General features: G+C 41.3%; 1 protein-coding gene across 4 annotated transcripts in view; it reads right to left on the reverse strand.

The window, feature by feature from the left end:
* The window catches only part of pdcd6ip (programmed cell death 6 interacting protein), a 61,813-nt gene that overhangs the window by 1,463 nt on the left and 37,982 nt on the right, over window positions 1-22,368 (reverse strand). For 2 of the 4 annotated variants that reach the window (XM_055633763.1, XM_055633762.1), the window contains exons 10-18: window positions 21,346-21,523; window positions 19,555-19,666; window positions 16,360-16,529; window positions 10,467-10,715; window positions 9,043-9,177; window positions 8,100-8,194; window positions 4,124-4,247; window positions 3,742-3,798; window positions 1,272-1,483 (exon numbers count right to left, since the gene is read on the reverse strand). In XM_055633763.1, the coding sequence (XP_055489738.1) occupies window positions 1,272-1,483; window positions 3,742-3,798; window positions 4,124-4,247; window positions 8,100-8,194; window positions 9,043-9,177; window positions 10,467-10,715; window positions 16,360-16,529; window positions 19,555-19,666; window positions 21,346-21,523 (1,332 nt within the window). The remainder of the gene's footprint in view (window positions 1-1,271; window positions 1,484-3,741; window positions 3,799-4,123; window positions 4,248-8,099; window positions 8,195-9,042; window positions 9,178-10,466; window positions 10,716-16,359; window positions 16,530-19,554; window positions 19,667-21,345; window positions 21,524-22,368) is intronic. The other 2 variants (XM_055633764.1, XM_055633765.1) reach the window with 1 other exon arrangement.

Below are 22,368 nucleotides of genomic sequence, written 5' to 3' on the forward strand. Positions count from 1 at the left end.
CAAACATCCATCAAAGATAATGTAATTTTGATTTGGGAAGGGGTGGTGTGGGAAGAGGACTGGCAAAGAAAGACATGACAATGGGCCTTCTAGCTAATTTAGTGGAGTGTTGGTGAGAATTGGCCGCTTGCTGATCTCAAATAAAAACAGAAAAACATTGGAAACATTCAGTAAGTTTCTTCAACCTAAATGTTAACTCTGTTTTACTCTCTTCTTGATGCTGTCTGGACTTCTGAGTGTTTCCAGTACTTTCTGTTTTTATAATTAAACATAATAGCAGTGATAATTGAAGACTTCAATGAGAATGCTCAAACAATACCAATTGAAGTTGCAATTGTTGAATCTATCACTGCTGAAGCTATACAAAGTACATCTTCAAATGCACTGTTCTGAATCTGCACAAAGCCAACACTTTTTGCATTTCTTTGTCCAAATCAAACAAATGGTTTCCATCAAAAGGAAGACTGAACATAGATTTCATAAAGCTACATAAACAAGTGGGCAATTCTCACCAATACGCCACTGAATTAGCTACATGGCAATAATTAATATTAATAGCAATCCACTGGAAAGTGCTGTGGATTAAAACTTGTCTCCACTCAAGTTATTTGTGAAAATATGTTTGTATAAAAATCAAATCAATCAGGGAACTCTATCATATGTAAATTTGAGCTCACGGTGGCGTAGCAGTAGAGCTACTACCTTACAGCGCCAGAGACCCGGGTTCGATCCTGACTACGGGTGCTTATCTGTATGGAGTTGGTACGTTCTCCCCGTGACTTGCGTGGGTTTTCTCCGAGATCTTCGGTTTCCTCCCACCCTCCAAAGACGCACAGGTTTGTAGGCTAATTGGCTTGGTATAATTGTAAATTGTCCCTATTGTTAGTACGATAGTGTTAATGTGTGGGGATAGCTGGTCGTTGCGGACTCGGTGGGCCGAAGGGCCTGTTTCCGCGCTGTAGCTCTAAACTAAACTGAATCTTCTTTGTTTGCAACTAAAAATGTACATTTATGAGCAAATGATTTGGAACAGAATAGAAGGAGAGCTGAAAATTGTCGAAATACCAAACAAGAACAATAAATCAAAAACATTGTTTTAGCTTCCATGATACAAAGTTGAATGTGAATACAGTTGTAAAACAATGGATGAAGTTTTTCAACGCAAGATACCCGTTCCGAAATCAAACTAACTTACATCATGCAGGGAATCATGTTTGCCCCATTACTTAAAATTACAGCATTTTACTTTGAGCCATATTAACAGGACCTACCCAGGATATCCTTGATATGATGGGTATGGTGGGCCCTGGGCCTGGGATGGCATACCAGTGCCTCCGATAAGAGCAGGTGAAGCAGAAACTGGAGCACTAGTCGGAGCTGAAGCTGGAGCACTTGTGCCTGTAACTGTGCCATACGAAGTCGGTGCGTAAGTGGATCCAACAGATGGAGGAGGCGGGCGAGCAGGAGGCTGAGGTTTGGGTTGCTGTAAAAAGAGCGCTTGGAATGAAACTGAAATCTGCTTTCATTTTATAATTTGTGAATCTTTGTGCTGAACGTATTTCCTGCAAAGCAAAAAGTACTGCAAAAGCATGCACCTCCGGAAATCCAGTTAGTGACGATATTATCAAAAGCAGCTAATCCACCACCCAAGATGACTTATTAGCACCACCACCCATATGATAGCTTGTTCAAGCAGAATGGTCCAACTTTGCTACCACATATCAATTCATGAATTTTATTTTTAAATCATGTATCCAATGTTGTTTGGGGAGAAAGCTAGCTTAGTTCATTAACCGTTTGCATCCAATATGTATTAAAGTTCAATTTAGAAGCAATTTAACAAACTTAATGGAAATGAATAGGACATAAACAAGGACGACCATGAAGCAAAGTTGGACATGAATATGCCTTCAATTGTAAAACAACAAATGTGTGAGCTACCCGTGTGAACTGTGTGAGCTACACATTGTGTGAGATACCCGTTCCATAACCAATCCAGCTTTCATGCACACAGGAAACATGTTTGCCCCATTGCCTAATAGAATTACTTATTTTAAACCGCAATTATTGAGTACATTTGTTATATGTGTGGAGGACAACAAGAATGAAAACATGTAACTTGGAAAATACTCCTATTTGGCTCAAGGTTTGATGTGCTTAAAAAATGCACCTGAATCTCGTGTCAAATTCTTCCAGCAATCCTAGTGAATTTTGTTCTTTAAATTAATTCTGTAAAAGCAGCCGCCATTTTGGACTCCAGAATCACCAATGGAGGTTGACACACAGAAAGAGAAATCAACAATACAGCATAGGCTGGACAGGAAGAAGACTAAATGGAGGTCAGCGTTTAGAATCTGGGGAGAAAATTTGAATGAAGGTCAGGTGAAAGAATAGAAAAATTGAATTCTGACTAATAAAAAGGCAAGCTCAACGGCCTATTGGGAGCGGCCATTTTGGGAGAGGGCCTGCGTTGAGGTACAGTGCTGTGTTGCGGGTAAGTGCGAGTCTTTGGCACGAAAATTTTAAGTGCTGTGTTGAGGGCGTGTGAGTCTTCGACGAGGAATCTGCGGCAAGGAGGCCGAGCAGAACGGGACAGAAGGAAAAGGCAGTTTGCTTGTCTGTGAGATTCTCGTGATTTTTCTTCCTTTGTTTAGTGCAGAAGTGATGGCAGGTAGAATGTTCCTCCTGCAGGATGTGTGAACTCAGGAAACCTACTGGTGTCCCTGATGACTACACCTGTGGGAATTGTGTCTGGGTGCTGCTTCCCACAGGGCCTATTAGGGAACTGGAGCTGCATGACCTCAGGGTCATCTGGGAGAATATGGACTTAGTTAAGAGATACAGTGTGGAAACAGGCTCTTCAGCCCACCGAGTCCGTGCCGACCAGACACTAGGTTCAATTTATGAAAGTCAATAAACCCACAAAACCACACCATCTTTGCCTCAGGAAGAGGTCAAATTGAATACTAGCCAATTGCAGCCTCAAAAGTAACAAACTAAAAGTTATTTTACTAATTCACTACTACAGTTTGACCCTACCCTCTTGTGCCAAAACCATTCATATGCTGCAAAAAAAGTTCCGTCTTTTTCCACTGCTGTCACCCCCCACCCCCCAGTCTCTTCCATCAACAGATTTTGATGTCTCCCAGTCTTGCTTTGCTTAAACTCTCATTATGAAAGTGTGAATAATAATCACTGATTTGTGCTTATATAGAGTCTTTAGCACTGTAAAATGTTCCAAGTTATTTTATGGAAACACAAGGGCAGCATGGTGTCGTAGCAGTAGAGTTGCTGCCTTGCAGCGCTTACGGCGCCAGAGACCCAGGTTCGATCCTGATTGCGGGTGCTGTCTGTACAGAGTTTGTACGTTCTCTCTGTGACTCCGTACACAAGACTTACAGGTCTGTAGGTTAATTGGCTTGTTATAAATGTAAAATTATCCCTAGAGTGTGTAGGGTAGTGTTAGTGTGCGGCGATTGCTGGTCGGCGCGGACTCCGTGGGTCTAAGGGCCCACTCTGTATCTCTAAACTAAACAAGTAAAAAAAAAGAAATTGAATGACAAGGTGAAATCATTGAGAATGCAAAGTGCAAGATAAGTCCTGACAGGTTGTTGAATCTAAAACATTTCAATTCCCGTCAAGTCCAATTGTATAGTCTGTGGATTATTTTGTGTACAATCTCTCAAACTGCCTGCCACACACACAACAAACCTACAGAACAAAATAGTTAAAAATAACTACATTTTCACAAACACTGGATGAAGATGGAGAACATTCGGGAGTCTGTGTTTTGGGTTGCTGGAAAACAAACAACATTTTGAATGGGACTGAAGAAAATGTTACACAGTAAAGAAACATTCATCTCTAAGGACACTTTCAATCTTATGGACACTTGCCATCAGTGCTAATTTGCTGCGTTTCACAAACCCTTTGATTTCACATACCATGGATGGTTCTCAGGAATTATCCATTTTTTTAAAAATGTGTTTAAAACTTTGAATGCAGCACAAATAATAAACATCTTGTTCCATAAAAAAGTAACTGCAGAAATCCTATTGCAGATGTTTCTTTTTATATGCACTGCTGCTGTCAAATAATTGCGATCAGAAAGATTTGTACTTACAAATACAGTTCTGGGTGCAGGTGTTGGGCCAGAGGTGGATTCATTGATAGAGACTGCGGTCTGGTATGCGGGTGTTGCTAGGTTAGGCGCACTGGGTTCTCTTGCCATGCTCTGCTGCATATCCCTATTAAACCAAAAAAGGCAACATTAAGAACTTGAATACTGGGGCTTTCCTGCCGCTTCACTAGAATATCAAGGCAATTTAATTCAGTTTAGTTTATTGTCACGTGTACCAAGGTACAGTGAAAAGCTTTTGTTGCGTGCTAACCAGTCAGCAGAAAGACAATGCATGATTACAATCGAGCCATCCACAGTGTACTGATACATGATAAAGGGAATAATGTGAATAACGTTTAGAACAAGATAAAGCCAGTGAAACCCGATTAAAGATAGTCCAAGGGTATACAATGAGTTGAGTTTATTGTCACCGAGGTACAGAGAAAAGCTTTTGTTACGTTCTAACCAGTCAGCAGAAAGACAATACATGATTACAATCGAGACATTTACAGTGTATTGATAAATGATAAGGGGATAACATTTAGTGCAACGTAAAGCCAGTAAAGTTCGATCAAAGATAGTCCGAGGGTCACCAATGACGTAGATGGTAGTTTAAGATTGTTCTCTCGTTGTGGGAAGATGGTTCAGTTGCCTGATAACAGCAGTGAAGAAACAGTCCCTGAATCTGGAGGTATGCGTTTTCATACTTCTATGCCTTTGACAGATGGGAGAGGGGAGAAGAGGGAATGGTCAGGGTGCGACCCATCCTTGATTATGCTGGTGTTCTTGCTAAAGCAGCATGAGGTATAAATTGAGACAATGGAAGGGATGTTGATTTGTGTAATGGTCTGGGCTGCGCCCACAATTCTCTGCAATTGCTTGCGGTCTAGGAGGGAGCTGTTCCCAAACCATGACGCATCCTGATAAACTGCATTTTAGAAGTTGGTGAGAGTTGTTGGGGATTAACAGTGACTTGGTCATATGGATTTGGAACTAGATTGCTGGGAGGGTTGTGGTGAAAGGACAATATTCAGGTTGGATGTCAGTGACCAATGGAGTCTCGCATATATATATATATATGTAAACGTAGATGATACAGACGTAAAGGCATCATCGATGGATTAAGTTATGAGTTTTGCAGATGACAACAAGATTGCCAGTGTCACCGATTGTTAGGAAGGCTGTCAAAGTATGCAGGTTAAGAAACATTTAACAACATTTAAGAAACATTTAACCGGGTACATGGATAGGATAGGTTTAGAAGGGTATGGGCCAAATGCTAGCATGTGGGACAAGTGCAGATGGGGCATGTTGATCGGCGGGGTCAAGTTGGGCCAACAAATATGCAAAGAGTCACGCTGAATAACTTTATATAGATCAGATATGGGAATGAGCAGAGAAATGGCAGATGGAGTTTAATCCGAGTAAGTGTGAGCTGCTACACTTTGGGAGGTCAAATGCAAGGGAAAAAATACCATTAATGGCATGACCCGTAACAGTATTAATGTACTGAGGGATCTTGATCTTACAAATTCATAACTCTCTGAAAGTATAAACACAAGTAAAGAAAGGATATGGTATGCCTGCTTTCATAGGTCATTTAAAGATAAGAATAAAGAGTTGTGATGCAGCTTTATATGAATTTGGTTAGGTCACATTTGGAGTATTGCGTGCAGTTCTGGTCCGAGTACAGGATGCGGAGTCTATGGAAAGGGTGCAGAGAAGGTTTACCCGAATGATGCCTTGATTATGGGGTATTAGCTACAGGGAGAGGTTGGACAGACTTGGGTTGTTTTCCCTGGAATGTCGGAGGTTGCAAGGAGACCTGATTGAAGCATAAAAGTTATGAGAGGCGTAGATAGGGTAGATAGTCAGAACCTTTGCCTTTACACACAGAGGGTGGTTAGTGCCCAGAATGTGCTGCCAGGGGTGGTGATTGAGGCAGATTCGATAGTGGCATTTACGAGACTTAAGGAAAGGCATATGGATATGCAGGGAATGGAGGGACAAGAGATGGCCTTTGACAACATGGCACTGGCATTGTAGGCCAAAATACCTGTTCCATTATTGTAGTGTTATATGTCAATGTATATGACCAATAACGCAGGTCCTAGCAATGATTTTCGTGGTACACAATTTGTCACAGGCTCTGAAGTGCAAAAACTGCTGTGGTGGGACCTAAGCATTTATAGCGGGTGAGATCCTGCACTGCAGCTGATGTCAATGAGCTGAAAGCTGGAAGAATGATGGTGACCACACAGAAAAAAACCGCCTGGTACCAGGTTCAGTCAATTATGCTCCAAAGTCTTGCCGTTCTCTCGATTTTGAAAGTGTGCTTTTAAATTGGAAAATGGATAGGACAGGTTTGGAGGGATATAATTTCACATACATCCTACCTTTCCATTATTCTTTCATCTGTAAATTTGGATATATGATCCTGTTTTGTCATTTAAGTGATTTAGAAAGTCCTCATCACAATACTTGCAAGCCACCAATCGCTTGCTTCCAATCTCAGTTTCTAGCATTATGCCTCCTCACTATCACATGCATCAATTATCAATAATTTACCTTGAAATCTTTTAGCTCCAACCAGCAAATAGGTGCATTGGATACTACTTGCGTTTCCTTAAAAGTACTCTGGTTTGTTACAGACACGTTTGTTACAGACACGTTCAAACTGTTACAAAACCACATTAACACACTTGATTCGGTTGAAATTTATCTTGTGCACAAATCATTTACTTTTTTATTCCAATAACCTCTCCACGGCTGATTATAGATGGAAAATACTGTAATTTCCACATCTCTGTCTTTTATTTCTTAAATGAAGTTAGTCATTTTGCAATCAGAAATCCAGATCTAATCAGACCCAGAGTAGGGGAATCAAAAACCAGACGACATAGGTTTAAGGTGAGAGGGGGAACGATTTATTAGAAACCCAAGGGGCAGCTTTTGCACACAAAGGGTGGTGGGTATATAGAACAAGCTGTCAGAGGAGGTAATTGAGGCACGTACTGTAACAACATTTAAATAACATTTGGACAGGTACATGGTTAAGAAAAGTTTAAAAGAATATTGGCCAAACACAGGCAGATGGGACTAATGCAGACAGCACATTTTGGTTGGCATGGACGAGGGAGGCCGAAGGGCCTGTTTCCATGCTGTATGACTGTAACTGTGAAAGTAAATGGCTTGAAAAAATATATTGTTAAATAGATGCAATTTCAGCGTCAAATAACTCGCTTTATCCTTAGTACCCATCCTGACAATGCACTTTTAAATAAACGGTTCACCTTTTCTCTCTACTAATCTTACTGCTTGAACATCCACCATTCTCTTAAGTGTACCTGCAGTAAAAAGACAGACTAGATAAACTGGAATAACTCAGCGAGTCAGACAGCATCTTTGGAGAAAAGCAATACGTGACATTTCAGGTCTAAACCCTTCTTCAGACGGAGAGTCATGGGAAAGGGAAACAAGATATATAGACAGTAATACAGAGAGACATAGAACAAATGCATGAGAGTTATGCAGAAAAAGTAACAATGATAAAGGAAACAGGCTATTGCTAGTTGTGGGCCAGGTGAAAATGAGTTAGACAATGAGACTTAACAAGATATCTTTGAACCTTATACAATGACTTGGGTGGGGGAGGGATGGAGAGGGAGGGGATGCAAGGGTTACGTGAAGTTAGAGAAATCAATTATCATACAGCTGGGTTGTAAGCTGCACAAGCAAAGTAAAAAGATGGTGGACTTATTTCTTAGCTTTAGTCCTATCTGGATCGCACCATTGAGTTAAGGTTGCAACCCCAGGAATCAGAAGCAGAAAAACGCTGTATGAATGCTAACATGAAGCCAGAAATAATGCAATAATAGATAATTAATTAACGAGCAACAACGTCAGTACAATATTTCTGTAAATAAATGCCATGCAAAATTATCAGTATTTCTGAAAAATAAACTAAATTTGCACTTACTTTAAAAGTTCATCTCTTTCAGTCTTGCGAGCAAACACAATGTCAGAACATTTTGTTTGGAACTTCAAGAGGATTTCAGTGAGCCCATTGTAGAACTAAAAATAAGAGATATTCACATTTAATAGTGAAACATTTTTTCCTTGTCATAATCATGTACCTGCTATAATTTAATAAGTTCTTCATTGGTAGAAACTACTAAGAGAATAGTTACAGATTTAAAATGTGGTTGCATATGAAAGGGATGGGCTAGGAGGGTTTGTAACAATTGTTCTGTAATTTAAATCTCTACCCGATTATATGCTAGTTTAAACAAAAAGTTTTCATTGATTCCTCTCACAGATAGTGATAGTAGCATTGAGCATGGAAACAGGCCCTTCAGCCCAATTTTCCCATGCCGACCAATTTGCCCCATCGACACTAGTCCCATCTGCCTGCATTTGGCTTATATCCCTCTAAACCTTTCCTATCCATGTACCTGCCCAAATGTCTGAGATCATTGAGAATGTTGCTGATTTAACTAAGCTCTGAGAAAACATTTCTTATTGGTGGTTCAGCTGCTTGGCAAGCTGTGTATTTCCAGCATTTTCTGTTTAAATTTCCAACATAGTTGAGCATTTGACTAGGCAACAATCTGAATATCACATTTTTTTTCCTTTCCAGGTGTGACATGGTGCACTTTGAAACTGTAAGCTTTTCATTTTACATCGGAAAGTTGGAAAAAATTGCAACAGAGATAATGACAGACTCGTAAAGGTTTAAATCAGCACATGAAAAACAACGGAAAAGAAAGCATTGCAAAAATCACAAATTTTGGGTCTGCTAAACATGATCAACCCATTACCAAATAGTAATCTAATGTGTAAATTTAAGGACTACATGTGAAATGAAAATACTTCAAATTCTTTTTTCTCCCAAAAGTTAAAGTAGAAGTTGAAATACTCACTTTGGTGCCTTCTCTCAAATTAGCTACAAGTTCAACAAATTGATCATGTGCTGCTGCCAATTTCTTAAGTATTTCTTCCCTCTGATTCGCATCAGTGTTTGATTGTGTGGACTTTGAAAATTCTTCATGAGCAGTCTGGAACAGAAATTAAATTCTGAGTCAGTGCTTCCAAAATTCACTATGATAAGATCATTTCAACTTGGATTCAGCAAAGAGGTATATTGAACACACAAACACACTCAATAAGCAATTCAAAAGCAAAATGTTATACTACTCAGAGCACTGATCCAGTTGCTGCACGTCACATAACTCCTGCAATCTGTGAACAATCTTGTGCCCGAAATGTTTAACTTGTCATTAACTTTCAAAAGCTGACTAGGTGTGCTCTCACTTTTTATTTCAGACAGTCTTGGTTTCTTTAGTAATTGCAGGGTGTGCGAGGGAGGGGAGGGGATGGGGTGCAGCTCAAGAGTGGGTGCTTGAGGAGGAGTGAAAGAGTGAAGCAGGCGAGAAAGCATGAGCGAGGGAAGGGAGAAACAGAGTGAGGAATTGAGACAGACAACGAGGTGAGTATATTCTGTGAGCTGGAAGAATCCTGGCCCTTAAATGTCAACCCTCACTGCCAGTTTCACATTGAAAGAGTTGTACAGCATATCAACACCCACCACATCTCTGACGACAATAACGTCTAGGTATACTCATCCCATTTGTCTGCATCACCTCCATATCCCTCTATGCCTTGCTCATTCAAGTTTTTGCTGAGATTACTCATCAATATTTTTACTGTTCTTGCCTCACTACCTCCTCTGGCCCTCATTCTTTGCCTGAACAAATTACGGTTTAGATCCCCTTAAAGCACCTTCCTCTCAGCTTGAACCTGTGCACTCTCGTTTTAGACAACTCTACCATGAGAAACAGACAGAGGCTATATCTTTCGTCTCGTAATTTTATATACCTCAATAATGTGATTTTTCAGCCTTGTTTGTTGCAAGGAAAACTTCCCATCTTATCCAATCTCTTGATAACTCGAGCCTTCCAATCCAGCTGTCTAAATGTTAGACTGTTCAGTCCCAATTGGTCAGGGCTATGGTATTTTTTTAAATATAAATGTTCACAATGTATGGAAATTGCAACTTCTTATTTTCCTGCCGAAAACACTGCCTGACATATCACTACATGATCCTTGTAACATGCCTGAAAATACCAGCGCCTCTTCGCTGCAAGTTTTATTTTGATTTGCAGTAAAGTTTCCATGTTTTAAATTTAGTCCATCACTCCAAGAATATAATTTCCAAGTTTTGGAACCCAGAATAAAAAGGTATGGTCTTATACGAGCTCCACTTAGTTGTCATGCTTTTTGAGTTCCAACCTTCTTCAAATGGAAGGATAATATTCCTTCGCCATCACGACAACGCATCAATTACCTGAATATTTGCAAGCAACTCTTCCTGCTTTTTCAAATTCTTCTGTACTTTGTCAGTGTGACCTCCATAAATTCGATCAAGCTCAGTCACAGAAATAGCTTCTTCATTTATGGCACCTTCCTGAGCCAATGCTGTCAGAAACTTGCTGGACATATCAAACTCCACTGACTTTAGATCATTCTCAAGAGTTTCTCTCTCCTTCTTAACCTCATTCAAGGAAGCAAGAAGAGTTTTCAGAAGTGTAACCACCTAGAAAAAAAATACCATTAAGTCAACTCACAAAAAAAAGTTTGATTCTTTGACATTTTCAAGTTTTATAATGAAAATTAATACAAATTCGTCAAAAGTCTAATTAACAAGTTTAAAAAAAACTGAAAGCAATTTAAGTTACAAAACAACTTTGCGGAGGTCAGGGATCATGACAACAACTTTGACTGATATTAGATAAAATCATAAATCCAGAATACTTTTATTATAAATAGAATCAAAGAATTGTACAATACAGTAACAGGTCATTCAGCCCTACTTATCTACACCAACCATTGGACACCTATCCATATTAATCCCAACTCTCAGCACTTCATCCATAAACTCTCATGTCCAAGATGGCATCCCAACTATGAAGACTCTTTGTATGCTGGTCACAGAAGTGGATCTGCAATCACACATTACAATTGCTCCACTCTTTTGAATTTCTACTCTGACAGACACTGTGGATGGCTCGATTGTAATCATGTATTATCTTTCCGCTGACTGGTTAGCATGCAACAAAAGCTTTTTACTGTACCTCGGTACACGTGACATTAAACTAAACTGAAATTTTGAAGTGCTCAGGTGGACGTCAGTAACCCATTCTCTCAGGTAATGCATTCCAGATACTTGGCACTCTCTTGGTGAAGGAGGCCCTCAGATCCCCTCCTCTCTTCCCCCTGGCCCTAAACCTACGTCCAATAATTTTATCAACCTCTGATATGGGAAAAAAATTTCTGCAGTTTACCCTGTCTGTAACCATCACTCTTAAAAATTGAAACACGTTTGTGCATAGATCAGTGTCAATAAGAAGAACTGGAGGGGCACCAATATCTTTGCAGGGAGGTTTGCTGTTGCTACTCGGGAGGGTTTAAACTAGAATGGCAGCTGATGGGGAACCAGATCAGCGGGTCAGCAAATCTTTCTTATCTGGATGATAAGAACGTGGAGGTTATGATAAGTAAGTCTCAAAAGAAGTACAGGCAGCGAGAGGTTCATGAATATTGGGAATAATGAAGGGCTGAAGCGTGTTTACTTCAATGCAAGGAGTATTGTGGAAAAAGCTGATGAAACTAGAGCCTGGAATTATGATGTTGAGACTAGTACAGAAATTTGGTTGCGAGAGAGACATGACTGGCAGTTCAACGTGCCTGGGTTTCAATGTATCAGATGTAATAGAGAGGGTTACAAGAGGGAGAGGGGTTGCGTTGCTAATTCGGGAGAATGTCATGGAATGTCTGAATGTCACAGAGAGAACACACTGGAGGGCACATGAAGCATTATGGGTTGCGCTCAAAAGTGCGAAATGGGATTACAATGACTGTAATGGGATTATACTACAATCTATTAGCCAGTGGGAGGTAAAGGATAAAATACGTAGAGATTACAGAAGGATATTTCCACTATTGGGAGATGGTTTCCACTAGTGGGAGAATCTAGAACTAGAGGTCATAGCCTCAGAATTAATGGATGTTCTTTTAGGAAGGAGATGAAGAGAAATGTCTTTAATCAGAGGGTGGTGAATTGTGGAATTCTTTGCCACAGAAGACTGTGGAGGCCATGTCAGTGGATATTTTTAAGGCAGAGATAGATAGATTATTGATTAGGACAGGTGTCAGTTATGAGGAGAAGGCAGGAGAATGGGGTTAGGAGGGAGAGATAGGTCAGCCATGATTGAATGGCGGAGTAGACTTGATGGGTCCAATGGTCTAATTCTACTATTCCTTATGACTTTATATATGAACCACAGGGTTGTTGTAACGGGTGACTTTAGCTTCCCCAATAACTTCTTCCAAAGGGTCTTGACCAGAAACGGTCCAATGCCTGTCCTGCTAGTTACTCCAGCTGTGTCTGTCTTATGTAAACCAGCATTTGCAGCTCCTTATCCTCCCCAATGACTTACAGGGCAGGGATTGGACCATGTATTGTGAGCTGGAGAGGTGACTGGTTTAGTCAATAGTCAATAGTCTATTTATTTGTCATTTGGACCCCCCAATGAAACTTCATACATTACACACAAAGACCCCAGACACAACACAATTACATTTTCATGATCACATAGCTGTGATGGAAGGCCAAAAAAAAACTTAAACGTCACTCTCCCCCCCCCCCCCATTCCAAAGTCCTATGGCCTGGCCTGTCCTGCTGCCATTAAAGCCACGCCGGGGTACTGCGAGGTCGCACACTGGGTCTTGGTTTGTGTGTCTGTCTTCCCGCGCGCGCGGGGCGGTGATGTCAGGCCCCGCTCCAGGAGCTCTTCAACCCGCACGGGCATTTGCAGGAGCCCCAGAAAAGCTCTCCCCCCAGGGAGCCGCGGGCTCCTGGTGCCGCCTCCGCAGACCCGCAGCAGCCTCCCTATCCGGAGGTCGGGCCGCCCAAGCACATACTTACTCAGGGCAAGAGGATTCCACCGGCTCCGGTCTCCAGCTGTGATTGAGGGCAAATGAGCCTTCCTGTTGGAGGCCGCTCCTCGTTGCGGCCTCAATGGTGGAAGAAGAATCCAGTGCACGGGGATTTAAAAGTTTCCCCCCCCTCCCACCCCCCCCCCCGCCCCCCACACACACACACATCCCAACATAAAATAACAAAAACTACATTAAAACACAGACAAAAAATAATAAAAACGCGGACAGGCTGCAGAGGCCGCTGCTGGCCAGAGTCGCGCCGCCTACCGGCTGCGGTGGAAGAAGAATTTGGGGATGGTGATCACAACTCCATAAATTTTAAGATTGTTGCGTCACGAGTCTGGATGTTGAGGGAAGACAGTTAATTGGGGCAAAGCAGATTACAATGTCATTAGGCAGGAGCTAAGGAGGGTAGATTGGGAACAGTTGTTGTTGGGCAAGTACACAGAGGACATGTGGTAGTCGCTTAAAGGCCAGCTGACCAAAGTGCAGGATTAGCATGTTGCAGTAAGGAGGAAGGATAAGGGCAGCAATATAAGGGAGCCATGGATGACCAAGGTGGTTGTAAACTTGGTGAGGAAGAAAAAGGAATTGTATGTCAGGTTTAAGAAGGTGGCATCAGACAAGGCTTAAGAGGAATATGACGCGAGTAGGAAATAACTCAAGCAAGCAATTAGAAGGGCCTAAAGTGGCCATGAAATGTCTTCAGAGAGTCGGATAAAGAAAACCCCCAAGGCTCTTTGTCTGTATGTTAGAAATAAGAGGGTGACCAGGGAGAAGATAGGACCGTTCAAAGATAAATGAGGGAATCTATGCTTGGAGTCAGATAATGTAGATTAGGTACTGAAGCAGTATTTTACGTCTGTATTCACCGAAAGGACATGGGAGGGCTGCAAAATCAGTGTGGAGAATGCAAATATTCTAAGGTAGCTTGAGATCGAGGAGGAGGTACTGAGGCTCTTGATATACATTAAGGTGGCAACATCCCATGGGCCTGATGGGATCTATCCCAGGTAATTGAGGGAGGAAAGAAAGGAGGTTGCATGGCCTTGATGAGGATCTTTGTTTCTTCGTTATCCACGGCAAGATCCCGGAGGACTGGAGAGTGGCCATTGCTGATCCTTGGTTTAAGAAAGGAAGTGGAGAGAATCCAGGGAACCATAGGCCAGTGACCATCAGTGGTAGGGACTGGAGAGAATTCTTCGAGGTAGGATTTACTTGGTTTGGAAGATAATTAGCTAATTAGGGATAGCTAGCACAGCTTTGTACGCAGCAGGTCATGTCTCACTACTTGACATTTTTTTTGAGAATGTTACAAAGATTAATGAAGGTGGGGTGGTGTATGTTGTATACATGGATTTTTGCACAGCTTTTGATAAGGTCCCTAAGGTGGTGTTTAAGAGACGTGTGGCTCGGCACATGGAAGTGCAGCATATCTATATTACTAAAAGTAAGATCTTGACCACTTCCTGGTTTCTGTTTCATGATTTTTGAAAAAACGCTGCCACTTACAGCTGTGATTTTTGGCCTTCTTACTCGGAGTCCCCCTCCGCTGTGCAGGACAAGAGGATTTTCCCATCGATTAAAAATAAAAGAGTTATTAATGTTTAAAAAATGTTGACATTTTCTCTGTTGCCCCTGCTGGTGGGATAGGGGGAGGGACTATAAAACGCGGAAGTGTTGTGCCTCACTCAGTCTCTGCAAGATGTAGGAAGCTAGAGGGTCACGTCTCTCTGAGCTGTGAATAACACTGAACACATGTCTACTCAACTGTGAGTGCCCTTAATGTGGTTTGACAATGTGGTTGCTTTGAAATGCTGCACTGCAAATGGTTGTTGGTGGTGGTAACTGCTTTGAAATGCTGCACTGCAAATGGTTGTTGGTGATGGTAACTGCTTTGAAATGCTGCACTGCAAATGGTTGTTGTTGGTGGTAATCTTACCAACAACAATTGGTGGTAAGATAACATTTGGCCATCTTACTCAGTCCCCCTCCGCTCATCGGGTACAGAGGATTCTTCCAATCAATTAAAAATACAAGTGTTATTATGTATTAGCGTTTAAAAAAATGTCGAAAATAGCTCTCCTGTCAATCATGCCATGAAAGCCACACCCCTTCCGGTGGGAGGGGGGAGGGATTATAAAACCCGGAAGTGGGGGTGTTGCTCAGTCTCTGCAAAATGGGGGAGAGGTCATGACTCCGTCTGAGCTGTGAATCAACTAAACACACTGAATTTCTACCGAACTGTGAGTGTGGTGTTTATGTGGTGTTTTGTGTGGTTTTATGGTGGTTCCACCCTGCTTGAAATGGTATGAAACTGCATTTGAATGTGGTGGCCTTGCACCCTGCATGAAATGGTATGAAACTGCTCTTGAATTCGGTGGCCTTGCACCCTGCTTGAAATGGTATGAAACTGCAATTGAATTTGGTGGCCTGGCACCCTGCTTGAAATGGAATTTCAATGGATAGCCGCGAGTCAACTGCTCGCCCACCAGCTGTGAGTGAGCTGCCAGCAGCACATCAGGCTTGAGTGACTGAGCTGTCACCCCAAGAATCCATTTGGCCCACAATGCCCATACTAGCCCTCTGGAAACCAATCCCTTCAGCCCACGATCCAAAACGTCACCTATCCATGTTCTCCATAGGTAGTGTCAGTAGGATTGTTAGTCAAGCAGTGTCTCAATTTTCAAGCAAAAAAGTGTTCTGTCTAGTTCCATTGCCATTAATTATTAATTAGATTATAAAAGGCTGATATTACTTTTAAATTCTTCAGTTCACTGGAATAGCCTCATAGTAAGCAGTAGGGAACGAGTAAATTTGAGGTCATAAGCATCAACTGCAAAAGCAAATTGAAGAAACTTGGAACAAGAATGTTTTTTAATTCACTGTTAAAGATTACAGGAAAAGTCCAAATGGTACATTATTTCCCACAAAAAGAGCCTTCTCAATTCAGTGTATGTATATGTAAAAATAGGCAATACTGGAGACATTCGTAGAAGCAATGTCAGATCTGGGACCCAAAGCCAAGTCAACATGCAACCTCATACCTATGCTGAGATCTTCATGGTCTCTTAACATCTCAAAGGAGTCAGTAAATAGCCACATCATCAACAATTCAATACCCCTTTAAAATTAAGCAATTATCACCCCACAAGTGTTGCAGACAGTTAACTGTTTTAGGTTATTTGAGAATATCATTTTCCCAAAGCATTAAAGTCTGATAGCAAATTTTACTTTACCTCACTTCCTTGAAGAGATCTGGTTGGATTGCCAGATGGTATGGCAGTATTCAGTTCTGCTTCGGGTTTACAAAGAAGGGCAATTATTTCACTGTGAGCAGCATAACGCTCTCGGACCACTTTATCAGCTTGGACTGCTCTATTCAGAGTGTTTCTGAAGTTAGCTCCGTCTTGGAAAAGAGGGGAAAATGCACACAATTGCATTACATTGTTTATTATTTGATTACAGTGTAGATAAAACAAAATGTTATATCTCTTTCACCAGTTAAGAAAACTAATCAAGGAGCAAAGCCTTTTAACACAAGAGGTGATAAAAATGTTCATATGGACCTGACGGCAGCTCCCAGACCAGTGATGATTAGGAGGAGCACGTTGAGCCTCAAAAACTTGTAGATCTATATTGCTAAAAGTCTGATCTTGACCACTTCCTGTTGTTCTGTATATTGATTTTAGAATAAACGCTGCCACTAACGACTGTGATTTTTGGCCATCTTACTCAGAGTTCCCCTCCGCTGCGCAGGACAATTGGATTTTTCCGATTGATGAAAAATAAAAAAGTTACTTTAATGTTTTAAAAATGTTGAGATTCTCTCTCCTGTCAATCACGCCATGAAGGCCATGCCTCTTCTGGTGGGACGGGGGGGGAGACTATAAAACCCAGAAATGTGGGCGTGGCTCAGTCTCTGCAAGATGGAGGAGGGAGAGGTCATGCCTCGCTGTCTTTAGTGGCCTTGCACCGTGCTCGAAATAGTATGAAACTGCACTTGAGTTTGGTGGCCTTGCACCCTGCTTGAAGTGGTAAGAAGCTGCACTTAAATTTGGTGGCCTTGCACCCTGCTTGAAATGAAATTTCAAGGAATAGCCGTGTCAACTGCCAGCCCACCAGCCGTGAGTGAACGAGCTGCCAGCACGACAGGCTTGAGTGACAAAGCCGCCAGCCCAATAATCCATTCGGCCCAAAATTAATACAAAACAGTAGAAAACATTGAATTTACTGTTCTAATGAAGTAGAATTATGCACAAATCCTCCAGTCTTTATGTGTTTATGTTTTAACAATTAGTAAAGCCATATAGAGTCATAGAGCATGGAAACGGGTCATTCGGCCTAACTTGCCCACACCGGCCAACATGTCCTATCTTCACTCGTCCCAACTGTCTGCGTTTGGCCTACATCCCTCTAAACATGTCTTATCCATGTACCTGTCAAAATGTTTCTTAAACATTGCGCTAGTATCGGCCACAACTACCTTCTCCGGCAGCTTGCTCCATACACCCACCACCCTTTATGTGAAAAAGTTACCCCTCAGGTTTCTATTAAATCTTTCTCCACTCAATTTATACCCATATCCTCTGGTTCTTGATTCCCCGACTCTGGGCATGAGACTGAGTTTCTTTGTGACTCTTCCATCTTTATCTCACACCTTTTGACTTTTCATCTCTGGTCTTTGTCCAGTCAGCTACCTTTTCAACTCCCCCCCCCCCCCCCCCCCCGCCTACATGCGTATCCACCAATCACTCACCAGGCTTTGTCCTGCCGTTCCTCTCTTCCAGCTTTTTCACCTCCCCCAATCACAATCAGCCTTATGAAAGATGCCTATCCATCCTCTGCAGAGATGCTGCCTGACCCGCTGAGTTATTCCAGCACTTTGTGTATTTTCTTACACAAGAACAGTTGCTCACAATTTACTCTGTTGTGAACTACATTACCCCAGTTTAGTACTTTTCCCAATGCAGCAGATCTATCCTTGTTCATAACAAACATACAACATGCACCTTGTGTATGCATAACATGCAGAAGATAAAAGCATGCAAAACCAAAGCCAAGAACAGCTCCTTCACTTTTGATAACAAAACTACAATCCTGCAAATCTGCACTTTGGTATATTTCTCTTTTCTCTATCAGTTGTACCTGTATGTGGCTTGAATATGTTTAGTAAACCCTTATTGTAATGGTCTCCTTTGCAACAGGTTTCAGATATAACGAACGTACCTGCCTATGAAACCACTGGCTCGCACCCGTCTCTCTGGCTGTTTAAAGCCCCGGCTTCTGACGACCCCCAACCCCCGACTCGCAAGGTGCACCATTGAGCCCTTCTTCACCCACCGCTTGGCGCGGTGACACGGCTGTTGTTGCAGCTCATGTTATAGCCCCGGGGAACAGCACCCTTTTCGACCACCATCACCACCGACAGGACACGTTATGTCACAGTGGGGCCCACTCCCCTTTCACCTGCTGCCGTTTCTTCCATCGCTTTGTCCTCTGTCCACTCCTCTGCTGCCTCTTCCTCCTCCTCCCGTCACTTTGTCCACTCAGACTCCCCCCCACACTCCCCTCCTCATCGTCCACCTTCTCCCCCTGAATCGCCAACATACTCCACCTCGGATGCGACAGCAGGTGAGGGGGGAGGGAGCCCCATGGTGACCGAGCGGGTTTCGTCGGTGGCAGCGGCTGTCCCCAGGGGCTACAACGTGAGCCGCAACAACAGCCTTGTGAACCCATGAGGAAGGGCTCACTGGTGCAGACCAGTGCCATTGGCGTCTAGTTTTAAAGTGTAACAACACAAAGTGCTGGAGTAACTCAGCGGACTGAATCAGTCTGAAGAAGGGTCCTAACATCACCTATCCATGTTCCCCGGAGACGCTGCCCGACATGTATAGTATGATCTGATTTAATGGAGGACACACAAAAAAGGTTTTCCCACAGGGTTTGTATGTTCTCCTCAGGACCTGCGTGGATTTTTCCGGGATCTCCAGTTTCCTCCCACACTCCAAAGATGTTCAGGTTTGTACATTAATTGGCTTGGTATAATTGTAAATTGTCCCCAGTTGGCGTAGGATAGTGTTAGTGTAACTGGGTGCCATGGACTCGGTGGGCCGAAGGACCTGTTTCCATGCTGTATCACTAAACTAATGAAACCCGAGCTCAAGGAACGAAGTAGCTTATTTAGTTCGCTTGATGTACTTTATTCCTACCCTTTCCCAACGCCAGCATTTCAAACTTTGCACGTACTACTACTGTCTACAGCATCCAGTTAGTTTTACCCAAATGCCCGAAACACAGATTGAAAATTTCCAATAGTTCCTTCTCCTCCTAGGAGCCCAACTTAGATCACTGTTTTCATAACCTGATAGTTTGCACCATGTTCTGTTGTTAAAATTATGCTCTGTTTAAAATGACCTTCAGTGCTTTCTTACCTGCTCTTAAGGGTTTGTATAGTTCATTTGACGGAGTCCTTTGCCAGCGTTCTTTAAATTTGGTTTTCAGTTCATTATCAGTGATTTCCTCTTGTTCCAGTATTCTCATTGACTGAAAGCATAATTTTTTAATATAAAAAGTTAATCCTTCCTGTATTCAACCTATTAAACATAAGAATCATGCGAGTTTCAATGACATCTCGTCTCATTCTAAATTATGAATAAACAAGTAAAATTGCTATATTTATCCTCAGTTGACATTCCTGCTGTATCTTTAAATGGTCTAATGAATGTTTGCTACATTTCCTCTTTGGCTAACAATTCCTTTCTTGGGTGAATAGATAAACATGACACTCCTTACTTTTTTAACATATTCCTCCCTGAATGTTGGCTTTCAGAGACTTTTTTCAGCCCTAGCTACTACAGAACATTAACATTATCCAACGTCGCAACGTTTAAATAATACTGTTTTCAGAAACATAGTTGTGTTAGGACATTTGATCCACCCAACAAATTGATTTTAACTTTGGTGAACATAATTACGTTCTTTCTCAAATTCTGCTTTCTGTTTGACATCCTCTAACCATCTCATTGACTAACCTTTAGTGCACAATCTTATCCACAGCCATACAAAAATCAAAACATGCCACATCCACTGGTTCCTCCCTTGTTCATTATACTAATAACATAGATTTTCAGTGAACTAATCAGTATTCTCATTGACTGAAATCCTATTTTTTTTAACATAAAAAGTTTATCCTTCCTGTATTCAGCCTATTAAACATAAGAATCATGCGCGAGTTTCAATGACTTCTCGTCTCATTCTTCTAAACTATGAATAAACAAGTAAAATCACTATATTTATCCTCAGGTGACATTCCTGCTGTATCTTTAAATGGTCTAATGAATGTTTGCTACATTTCCTCTTTGGTGAGCAATTCTTTTCTTGGGTAAATAGACAAACATGACACTCCTTACTCAAGGACCTATATAATTACACCAAGACATATTTGATCCTGTACTCAAATCCTACAGTGATATGGGCCAACATCACACTACCCTCCCTGATTGCATGCTTTGCCTGCATGTTGGCTTTCAGAGACTTTCAGCAAACCCCATTCAGCCCTAGCTACTACAGAACATTAACATTATCCAACGTCGCAACGTTTAAATAATACTGTTTTCCGAGATAGAAACATAGAAACATAGTTGTGTTAGGACATTTGATCCACCCAACAAATTGATTTAACTCAGGAAAAGCTGGTGAACATAATTAATTCAATTCCTTTGGTACCCCACAATTCTCAGACTGTCACCTGGAGAAAGATCCCTTTATTCCCATTCTGCTTTCTGTTTGACAATCAATCCTCTAACCATCTCAGTAAGTTACCCTCAACTCCATGCTCTGATCTAATTGACTAACCTTTAGTGCACAATCTTATCCACAGCCATACAAAAATCAAAACATGCCACATCCACTGGTTCCTCCCTTGTTCATTATACTAATAACATAGATTTTCAGTGAACTAATCAGACATAATTGTCTTAATAAATCCATGCTGACTGCTCAATCCTATTTTCCTTTTCAAGGTGTCCTGTGATTAAGCCCTTCAATATAAATTACAATGTTTTCCTTCTGCTATCATTATGCTAAAAGATGAACAATTTGCTGTACCCTCTCGCCCTTTCTTAAATATCTATTTATAAAAGGCTCATTTGACATCTGGAGTTTTAGGAAAAAAAATGCAAAAGTGAAACACAGGAAAATAAAGAGGAAATTAAATTGGTTGCCTCATCCAGAATTTCACTGTTTCTTTGCAGAAGGTCGGGAAGATCTCTTATGAGTTGATCTATTGTCTGGAGACCACCCTGCCGAATCACACTGCTGGACTTCTCCAAAATTGATTGCGGGATACTGTCACCAGAAATATCTTCAATGGCAGCAGGCAAATTCAAGGAAGCCAGAATACTACAATATAATAAAAAAGAATCATTGTGTTATACATCTCACAATTCTATATTGTTTTTCAAACATCTCTCCTCCACAAACTTTGTTTGAATCGTACATTTGCATTCTGATCAGCGAGGATATACCATTTACCTTTTGGGAGATTACATAATTATAACAAAATGATTTAACTTTACAACTATATTCACCAATCACACATTCAGCATTTCCATGGACAGCTATGCCTAGCAACACAAAAATAATATATTGCAGATGTGTGGATTCCAAAATAAAAACATGAACATAACCAACAAGTCTACAATAGAGCCAATCTCAGTGAAGACCAGTATCAAGCAAGACTGAATCATTGAGAACAATACTGAGGCAATCTTTCTTACAGCAGTGTTGCACCTCATAACCAAAAGGCTCTCAACAGGAGTGAACAAAAAATATTCTATGATGAATACACTAATGAACCAAGTTCACTTGATCCTAGTAGCCAAATAGCAATATGTAGACATGCTTGTGCTTGTTTTCATTTGGAGATCAAGCTCCAAACAACTGCCGACTTGTTCACTGAGGATGATGACAATGTTCATTACACTTAATATTCACCAATGGTCTACCAATCTGCATTCCCTATGCCATACTAACCCCCAACAAATAAAATTCATAACGAGACCACTTTGCATGTTCCACTTAAGAATGTACAATTAAATCATTGTATATTAAAAAAAACATTTGAAGCTTTTGATCTGAAATACAAAAAATCCTGAAATTCAGGCCAGGAAGCATCCAAGAAAAAGTTAATGTTTCAGGTTGAAGACAGTTTGTCATATGGGAAAACCACCATGCTAGTTATGATA

The sequence above is a fragment of the Leucoraja erinacea genome, chromosome 4, assembly GCF_028641065.1.
Source record: "Leucoraja erinacea ecotype New England chromosome 4, Leri_hhj_1, whole genome shotgun sequence".
NCBI lineage: Eukaryota > Metazoa > Chordata > Chondrichthyes > Rajiformes > Rajidae > Leucoraja > Leucoraja erinaceus.